The 10064-nt window shown below is 25.9% G+C and overlaps 1 protein-coding gene across 2 annotated transcripts in view; it reads right to left on the bottom strand.

Annotated features, from left to right (window-relative positions):
- Positions 1 to 6033: 6033 nt before the first annotated feature.
- Positions 6034 to 10064, bottom strand: part of LOC143909398 (heterogeneous nuclear ribonucleoprotein L-like) — a 167511-nt gene continuing 163480 nt past the window's right edge. For both annotated transcript variants that reach the window (XM_077427361.1, XM_077427363.1), the window contains 7 exons: positions 8659 to 8741; positions 8388 to 8573; positions 8182 to 8303; positions 7953 to 8103; positions 7757 to 7875; positions 7456 to 7544; positions 6034 to 7376 (listed from right to left, as the gene is read on the bottom strand). In XM_077427361.1, coding sequence (XP_077283487.1) covers positions 7171 to 7376; positions 7456 to 7544; positions 7757 to 7875; positions 7953 to 8103; positions 8182 to 8303; positions 8388 to 8573; positions 8659 to 8741 — 956 coding nt within the window. In that variant the 3' untranslated portion in view covers positions 6034 to 7170. The remainder of the gene's footprint in view (positions 7377 to 7455; positions 7545 to 7756; positions 7876 to 7952; positions 8104 to 8181; positions 8304 to 8387; positions 8574 to 8658; positions 8742 to 10064) is intronic.

Here is a 10064-nt window from a genome sequence, read left to right as displayed (position 1 = left end):
AAATCGTAAAAAATAAACAAAAATTTACATGCGACAATGATTTTTTTGTGAATTGAAAAATAAATTATGATTTGGTACAATATTCATTCAGGAAAAGTGGTATACATACATATATGTATTTTCTTTAACTTTAAAAAATTGTTTTATATTATGCAAACATTGACAGTTGAATAAACATATACAAAACGAATAGTTGGTTTATTTTACACAAACCCTGATAAATAATATTAAAATTTAACTTTTTACATAATTAGAAACATGTATGTAGTAAGGTTCCAGGAGTAAGATGCTATAGTATTGTCCATATAATTGTATATTACTTTGTTTTTATAATTAGTATTGAAATGGACATTATTATGTAGGTTTGATACAAAATTAAATTGCTAAATGTGTGTTGTTCTTCAGTTATATTATGTGGTGTAACTTGTATGAACATGTGATGCTTACAGCAATACTTTTGGATACTTGACTCTTTACATGTGATTATGTAGATCTCGTAGTTGATGCGCTTTTTTGGATGTTTCTGTATATATTTTTGTTCCTTTGAAAAGTAACAGTGCAACATATTACTGTTTCATCGGATTGGTTTTGTTTTAGTAATGGATTGTATTGATTAATTGGAATGTTAAAGGGTTGATGGTGTTGTGGTGTCAGAAATGAAAAGTTTTCATATTTGTATAGTGTTTTCTTGTATTTTAATCAATTATTAATGAGAATATAATGTTGAATATATCATGTAATAGTGTAGTAATAGACACTTTTTTCAATATGTTCCTAAACTAAATATATACTACAAAAATCTTTTTTCTGAATTATTTTGTAAGTACACACATATATAATAATAATAGTCATAAATTACACTCAATCTAACTTACACTACAATGCAAGTGTACACAAATTATGTCCATCTAGTATTTATTTTTTCATTTTTGTTATTATATTGAAACATAAACGTTCAAAATTATTACTAACACGGCGATAGTGACTTTGAAATATGTTAATTTTAATTACTCTTACATTATACATTTGTATGCAAAACAAATACGAAGAGATATGTCAATACGTACAACTAATGTTACGGTAAGAATACAAATAAAAAATATATGCTCAATGTGAAGTGATTTTGTTGAAGTTGGGTCAAGTATGTGTCAATAGTACAAGAGTTCATAAAATGTTATTTCATGTATAGCTGAAATGTATTCAAGTTATGAGTGACATCAATGTGGTGCAAGAATTTATTATATATTTAATATTAAATGAAAAGTAAAGTTCTTGAATTATTATCCAAACATTACTCTTTGAAAATCAATCTACTAATCATAATGAAATTACAAAAGCAAAGCAATATTCAAAGTTATCTTTTTATTACATGACATCCATGTTTTGTTTAAAAAAAATTGTTTTGAAATATGATGAAAGCATGAAGAAAACGATGAAAATGAAGGCATAGAAAATTTTACAAAAATAACATGAACGTGTTTTGCTGTGATAATTACAGCAACAAGATTTAGCGCTGATTGAAATATAAACTACAATATATTTAACTGCACATAAAAAAAAAAAAAAAACAACAACTGAAGATGCAATGTTGAAAGAAATAAAGGTAGGCTACCAAAATACATAATATAAAAAAAATCTTATATGAAGTAGTTCACTTTTGCTCATTTCATACCTTTTATGTATGTATATAGTAATAACATGATAAATAAAACCAAATATACATACATACATATTAAGGGCTATCAATTAATCAACAAAGATCTACAAACTAGAAATGTATAGTAAAAGTCATTTATGCACGTGGATCGAGGATGAATATTTGTGAGCAGTCGTTAACCTTACATTGTCATTTATGTCATCATTAGGCTTCGGCTACTCGTCAGGGCAATTGTAAATAGACTGTTCCATCAATGTTCAAAGCGAGCGCAAAAAATGTTGCCCCGATCCCTAGCATCTTATAGTCTTGTCATCGAGCACATCACGATTTCCCTGCATAAATACTTTTTACTACACATATTGTATATGTAATTTTACGCTGAATACAGTGAGTAATGTAGAAAATAACAACATTCATTGTCTAGTTTTCCATTTGGAATGAGGCGAGTTCGAGTGTATCTCAACTCTAAATATAAGCCTTCCGTATTGCTTTCGTCAAAAACACATAATCGGGTTAAAAGCATTACATATTATATATGTATATAATACAATACAATAAAGATTTAAGAAATAGTTTAGGCTGTCGTTAACATATTACTATGTGTTAAATGGTATTTTATTTCTTTTCACTTACACTAAAAACTTGGTCACAAAGATTTTGTATGAATTTCAAAACTTGTTTTACTTAGTGATATTACATTTTCATTTGTAATAACGTCAATTAGGTAAGTTATTTCAAAAAAGCTTACACATATAAGAAAATCTAAAAATAGAAACATTTGAAAAGTAGTATCGTAAATAAATCAATTTAATAAATTGTGACATGAAGTGGGTTAGCGAATTGGTTTGAATACATTATTATTTATTTATTTCTATTACATGTATCCCTAATTTTTAAGATCTATTGGAATCTAAACAGAAAATATACTTACAATAGCTATTATGTTAAATACAAAGTTTATGCAAATAATATACACAATTTAGATAAATTGCAGAAACAACACGAAACTACGCAGTTTAATATGAAGACACCAACCTCTATACATTTTGTTCTGATATCATTTTAGTGTTTTCTGAAACAATTATTTATTGTTTTGGTTTTATTTTGTGTATGTTATTTGCTAATACTCTGTACAGAGATTGACAAATGTGTACACAGAGCTACTGGTTAAAGGCGTGTATATACTCTTAATTTCCAATTACAAAAAAAAATTTCACCATAACTTAATATAAAATTTATTTTAAATTAAAAAGAATAAAATAAAAACGGTGAGAATTGCATGAATTGAATAATATTTTTCTCTATTAGGATATGAGCACAATCATTAATAAAAGTACACATGTATGTATGTACTACACTTATGCAAATTTTTATATGAATGAAAGCATATCTAATAAAATACTAATAATTGTTTTCTTTTGTATGAAATACACCAAAATAAACGCCATTATAATACTATTTTTCTACGGTCTACATAAAAGAAAATATTTTATAAATCATATGCGATATATATGTATATATAAATTTTCTTAGATTGTAGAATTACCTTTATCTGTATATTATTATAATTGACATTTCCAATCACCTACAAAGTACTTTTATGTAAGCAAATTCTTATCCTCTATCGTCTTCATCAATATATGTATGTATGTTAATCAAATAAGTATGTAATACATATTCAATATAATTCATTTTGTAATTATACACACATCTTGGCTAAATTTCGTATCAGGCATTCAGGCATTTAGAGAAAAAAGAAAAAATCATGGCAAAACTTTTGCATTTCTTTAAATATGTTAAACACAATTTTTTTTTTCATTTGTTTTTAAAATGAAGACAATAATTTGATTGATAAAAATGTTAGATTTTATCATATACATTCATATATATATATATATTGAATTTGTTTAATTTGACATCAATTATGCTCATGCTAATGAACATGAACAAAATAGCTATGTAGATTATATGTAATAGTTATATTAAACACATAGAATAATTCTTTTATTTTTATATGTATTGTAATGAATATAATGGTTGGTTTTTGATCAGTGCTAAACACGTGCAACGTTTAATTTTCGTATAGCATTTTATTTGAATGTATAAAAATCCCCAAAAATGTTTAAAATGAAATATTTTTGTTGGGTTTATTTATTTTCCTCTTTTCATATAAAATTTATTATTTGAGTTTTAATTCTTGTGTGTATAGGTGTTGTGAACATTTAATATACTATCATATTAATAAATTATGTATACGTGTTAACACAGCATTGCCTGAAAGTCGCGATTATGGATCAGTTTTGTAATAAATGTATTAACAACAACTTGCAAGATCTTCAATATAATAACAGCTAAAACAAAAGGCTGATCTTCTGCATGAAAAAGTTAACTGGTGTTAATCATGATTCAAGACTTCAAACTTGTTGATTTTAAAATACGAATACAATTATCTTTACCAACGATTAACAAATGTGGACAAATCATTGAGAAACCTACACACACCCATGGGATATGTTTTTTTGTAGATATAATTACTTACTGTTAAAAACACATTAATGTATCATGTATATAATATTTAGAATATTTAATAACATTGAATGACAACGAAATTGTAAAAATTTGATGATGATCAATATTTAACGATTATGTGTAGCGAAATAATTGTATGTTTGGTAAAATAATATGTATAAACGAATAAGTAAAAATAAAAATAAAACAAATGAAAATCATAGTGGATTATTTTTATTAAAAATAATAAAAGGAATTGAAAAATTAAAACAATGTTGTGATTATATGATGTAGATATAATATAATAATAGGGACAAAAATGAAAAAGCAAAAATAAAATAAGTTCAATGACTACATACCCACAGAATGCTACATTCCTAATGTATTGGATGGAAATTATTTAAATAAATAAATAGTTTAAATGTGGAAAGAAACATTAATAAATCCAGAGAAAATAACAGTGGCATAAGACAATATACATTTACATATGTGTATGTAACTACACATCATATGTATTCGCTTATTTTTTCACCATATATAATACATACATACATAGATGCACATAAAATATTACAAGGATAATATTTGCAGGTAGTATATGTACATGTATGCTTTGTATTCATTATATTTCTTTGTTATTTTTTCATATGATAAACCAATTGATTACATTAAAAAATATCAACTATAAATTTTGTTAAAAAATAACCTTAGCACTAATTAAATGATAAGACGGTTTCGATCTCAGTGAAGATTAATTGAAAATAATCAGAAACTTCATTGGAATTTTGTGTGATGAGGTACTCTAAAACTAACATTACAAATGAAACTATAATAAAAGTATTACAGTATGAATGAAACTATTTACCCATAACAAATATTAGTTTTTATTATTCGCTATAACTTATAAATAAAACTAAAGGAATTATTCATTTTAAATGTATACATATTTATGCAATTAATATATAATAATAAAAAAACCAACGAACGGATTAATTATTTCGATTCGCAAGCAAACAGATGTATAAATCGAATGTGATTTTAGACCACAAAGATTTTGAATGCGAAATATACAAATCCGCAAAGTGACGCGCGTAAAAAAAAATAACTACAAATAACGTGTCTTTTGAATTTGTTCCTTTACTATAAACCTACATAAATGAACAGAAGAGATTTTCTAATCTGTGAAAATGCTAAAATATAAAATTGAAATGTACATATAATGCATATTTGTATATGTACATACAGTGATATTAGAGTTTCTTTTGATATATTAAAAAACTAGCTTTGCCTTGCAACATTGATCATCATCATTAATAATTAATTAATTTGTATATATAATAAATATATATATATATATATATATATATATATATATATATATATATATTTCCACACACATATATAAATTGGTTTATGGTTAATGAACCATACAAAATTGGTCAATTTGTTATGGCAATAATAAAATTATAACTCTCATATACTTTTTTGTATAACATATGTAAAATGCGCACTGTACTCGTATTGAAAAAGAAAAACAAGAATACAAATTCCCAAAACATAAAAATGCACAGATTACAAAAGTAAATTGAGACGTTTGCTGTCGAGATTGATACACTTGCATACGTATTTATATTTAACAGCAAACAACGTCTTTGCACTTATAGATTACTCCAAATAATCCACTATTTACTTTTGAGATATACAATGAACCTTTCCGTGACGAGTGTTAAATAGGTGATTGATATGGCATTTGTCAAAATATGAAATCACTTGTAACGCAAGAGCTAGATCTCATTTATTCATATATACAATTGCCAAATTACTTTCTGTACACAGATAAAATAAAAGCTATAACACTTTTTATTTTAAATTTGATCTCAACATCATACAATTTATTTATATTTTAATCACATTTATATAATATGTAGTAAACGTTTTTAGACTTACTGTTAGCAAGAAAATCTCAGTTCACAAATATATTAACAAATAATTTTGTGATTTAATTTTCTTAAACAAATGCATGTTTGTGTACATATGTAAATGTGCTTCACAAACAACTGTGCATGAGACAACAATCCAATTTTGTCTCAGTAAAAAGTGCCTTTTTTAAAATATAATACATATACATACAGCATATGTATACATAATATATATATATATATATATATATATATATATATATATATATATATATATATGTATATTCTACACATAGAAAATAGAAAAGAAGTCTGGTTGAATCATAAAATTTTATATAGTTTACACACAGTCGAAGTTACAATGAAAACATTATATTTGTGTAATTTATAGTGAAAAATTATGTATCGAAATCAAAAATTGCGAGTAAACGTCCAAATAACAATGGTTATTGTGAAATTATTTCAAGAACATATGTATGTATAATATAAAAAATACATGTGAGATCATTGAATCAAATTAATTTGTGCAATTTACGATTCACCAAAAATATTAAGATTTTTTGTTATAAATTGAAAATAAAAAAATCTTTAGTAGACTTTATATTATATAAATATAGTGAGTCTTATATGATACATAACAAATAATTTCATATCTATGTTCAAGTTCGTTATTGTTAACATCAAGTACAAGTGTTATTCCATTCCAAAAAATATATTCTTCTTGAAAGCTTTCAAAACTATGAAATTACAAAATATGTAAATTATTACACGCTTATTTTTAAAGAGTGAAAATTCTCGCTTTCCAAAAAGTAATTTTGATTTATATTAAAAACAGCGATAAACGATCACTGAAACCGTGATTCATTTAAAGTCCATCCAAATTGTAGTCAATTAATGATATAATAACAAATAGATCTATATGTATGAATAAGAACAAATTATGTATATGTAAATGTATGATATGAGTGCAAATCAAATGTTGATAATCAATCAGACTTAGGCGTTTTAAGTATATCGACGATGAGAGTAAATTAGGAGGAAAAATAGAATTGAAGAATTCATTGGAATTCACCAAATGCAAAAAACTTAGTAGTCTTGAGAATGGTCCATGTCAGATTTTGTCGGAGACAGTCGTCCAGAGTTTCCAGTGGACATGGAATTATTGGCCGATAGATTGTTGCTGATGGAGTGTTTATTGTCAGAGTTGGGTGAGCGGCGACCGCCACCTGGTATTGGGCCTATCGCTCGGGCAGACGAAAAACAAAGTTTCATTAAAAATGGAAATTTGGCGCCTGAAAAAATAAAAAAATATACTAAATAATTAACACACACACAAAAAAAAAATGTAAATTAAAAAAAATAAATTCTAACCTGGATGCATTATTGTGGCATGATTACATGCCATGATGGCTGTAACTGCTTGTGATATGTTGGCAAATTCCATCAAACCTGACGATGATCTGAAATAAACGTATAAAAATATGACACATTTGGAATCAATTTAAGTAATCTGGATAATATGATCTAGATTAGAGAAATAGCCAAGATCAATAAATTTATTATAAGAAAATGTCAGTCCCTTTGGATTCATTCTAACCAAATTTGACTATATATTATAATAGTGATCAGTCAAACGGAAAACGACCATTAGACATTCGAAGATAACACTTACCTATCGCTTTTTAGCGGAAATTTAGATATTTGTGTGGGTGGTGTTACATTATAATCAGCGAAAACCTGCAACAGTTGTTCTTCAGATACATCTGGAGGTGTATTGAAGAAATGAATTATCTGTCGAGAAATAGTCAATGAATTAATATATAATTTTTGTGAAAAATAGCATTCAGTATTGTGTAATAATTACTTACTTTTGATGGAGGTTGTATTCGGTTTTTATGTATAGATGCGGCAGTAAGAAAACGATTGTTCTTATTGCCAACATATTCCTTGAATGATGGACTTTTGTCAGTTAATGGATATGGATTGATTACTTCCGATAAAAATGACTGCTTTGAAAAACTAAAATAAAAAGTTATATTTGTGAAAAATATTTTAAATTAAAAACTAAAAATTATACATTACAAATAAAAATCTTACGCAAGGGTCATAGTGTGATCATTAACAGTGACGTTATTTAAATTTTGAACGCAGCGTTCTACTGATAGGGAGTCGCCCATCTGAACCATAGCAGTGCCTTCTTTAGTCTTTAAGAATTTTATCTGTAAATAAAAATAAATTTGTTATTAAAAATACAGCAGTTTTAATAGCAGATACGACAAAAACATTAATTGTTTAATATTTACCCTGGCAACGTTCCCATAAAGACATACAAGATTGAATAAGCGATCAGTATTAGCTGTGGCCGGATCCAGTCCATAAACCATCATTACACAACCATGATGATGAGGAGGCAGTGGCGGAGGGGGTGGTGCTCCCCCGCCTCCTCCAACATGATGAACACCAGGTCCACCGCCGTGATGTAAACCTCCCTTAATTTTCAATAATATATTCACACATATATAAACATGAAAGTGATGTAATAAAATAAAACTTTTTTGTTAATAATAAAATTACTTGATGATGAGGCATGCCTCGGTGACCCCTTCCATCTTTCAATAATCCAGGAACTTGGTTCATACCTCCACCATAGTCCAGATCTGAAAATAAAGACAGATACTTTGATAGGCAGTATAGAATTTTAATTAATTTGGAAAATAATTCATAAGATGTAATCATAATTTACCATATAATTAAAATTTTATTAACCATGCTGTGTTAGTAAAATATAATACTGCCATTAAATATGTATCCTATTAGTTTTTAATAATTTATAAATACTCATGAGATTAATAAACATGCTGTGAGCACTTAAATAATACGCATATAGCCCTGATATACTTAAGTAAGTAGAGTTTTTTACTGGATTTTTATTACATTAATGTTAAATTACTTCTACTATATAAAATAAGTGATAAAAAGCAAATTAAAAAATAGTTTTAAAAGTTGCAGTATTTGCATGATATAAATTGTTGAGTAAATTAGGATATTGTATCACCAGAGTGATAAAAACAAATTCACTTTTTGTGAACAAATAAAATTTATTTAACATGTCATTTTCCTTTTTTGATGTTATATAAGTACAAATCCCATAATAGTTCCATGACATATTTTATTCTATATTAGATGTATTATAAAGTAAATATAAATATAAATTACTTCCAACCTTAAAGCATGTTATTGTTTGATAAAGTTATTAGGAGAAGAAAATAGATTGACATTTTTACTATGACACTTGGTATTGATTAAAATACTGAAAACAATCCAGGAAAGTGAAAACCATTCTAATTTGCTTATGTGAAGATTAAAATGTGTATGGGCATGCTGATGAAATTGGGTATAAATTGTCGCAATACATGATGATGCATATAATCAATATATGATATGATACATTAAACCAGATCGAATCAATGCGGCTTGAGAAAATTGAAAGTTTTAACTACACCCAAGGTAACTAATGAATAATAATAAGTCAATACACATTTTGGCCATCAATATATATAATATATATATATATATATATATATATATATATATATATATATATATATATATATATATATATATATTATTAATATATATACATCAATATATATTATTATTAATTTGGCCATCAATATATATTAATTATTAAGTGTATACAGGAGTTTCCAATTTCATAAGTACTAGTAAGTATGTAAGAAAATAGAAACAGTTTTCGAAAGTACAAATAAATTATGAAAATAAAAATGTGTTCACGACTATTTATTTAATTGAAAAATAGTACGTGAACATAGCGTAAAAATAAAATAAAGGAAATTATATGGATTCCAAGTAATCAAAAGAAATAAAGAAACATTCATCTATGTATGTCATAATGTCATTTTTGCGAGGAATGCAAGGTTGTTAAAGTATGTATAAAAAATTAAAAATAGGGCTCAATG

The sequence above is a fragment of the Arctopsyche grandis genome, chromosome 3 (genome assembly GCF_051622035.1).
Source record: "Arctopsyche grandis isolate Sample6627 chromosome 3, ASM5162203v2, whole genome shotgun sequence".
Classification (NCBI taxonomy): domain Eukaryota; kingdom Metazoa; phylum Arthropoda; class Insecta; order Trichoptera; family Hydropsychidae; genus Arctopsyche; species Arctopsyche grandis.
Note: the sequence above shows the minus strand (reverse complement) of the source record. Positions and strands in the feature narration are given on the sequence as shown.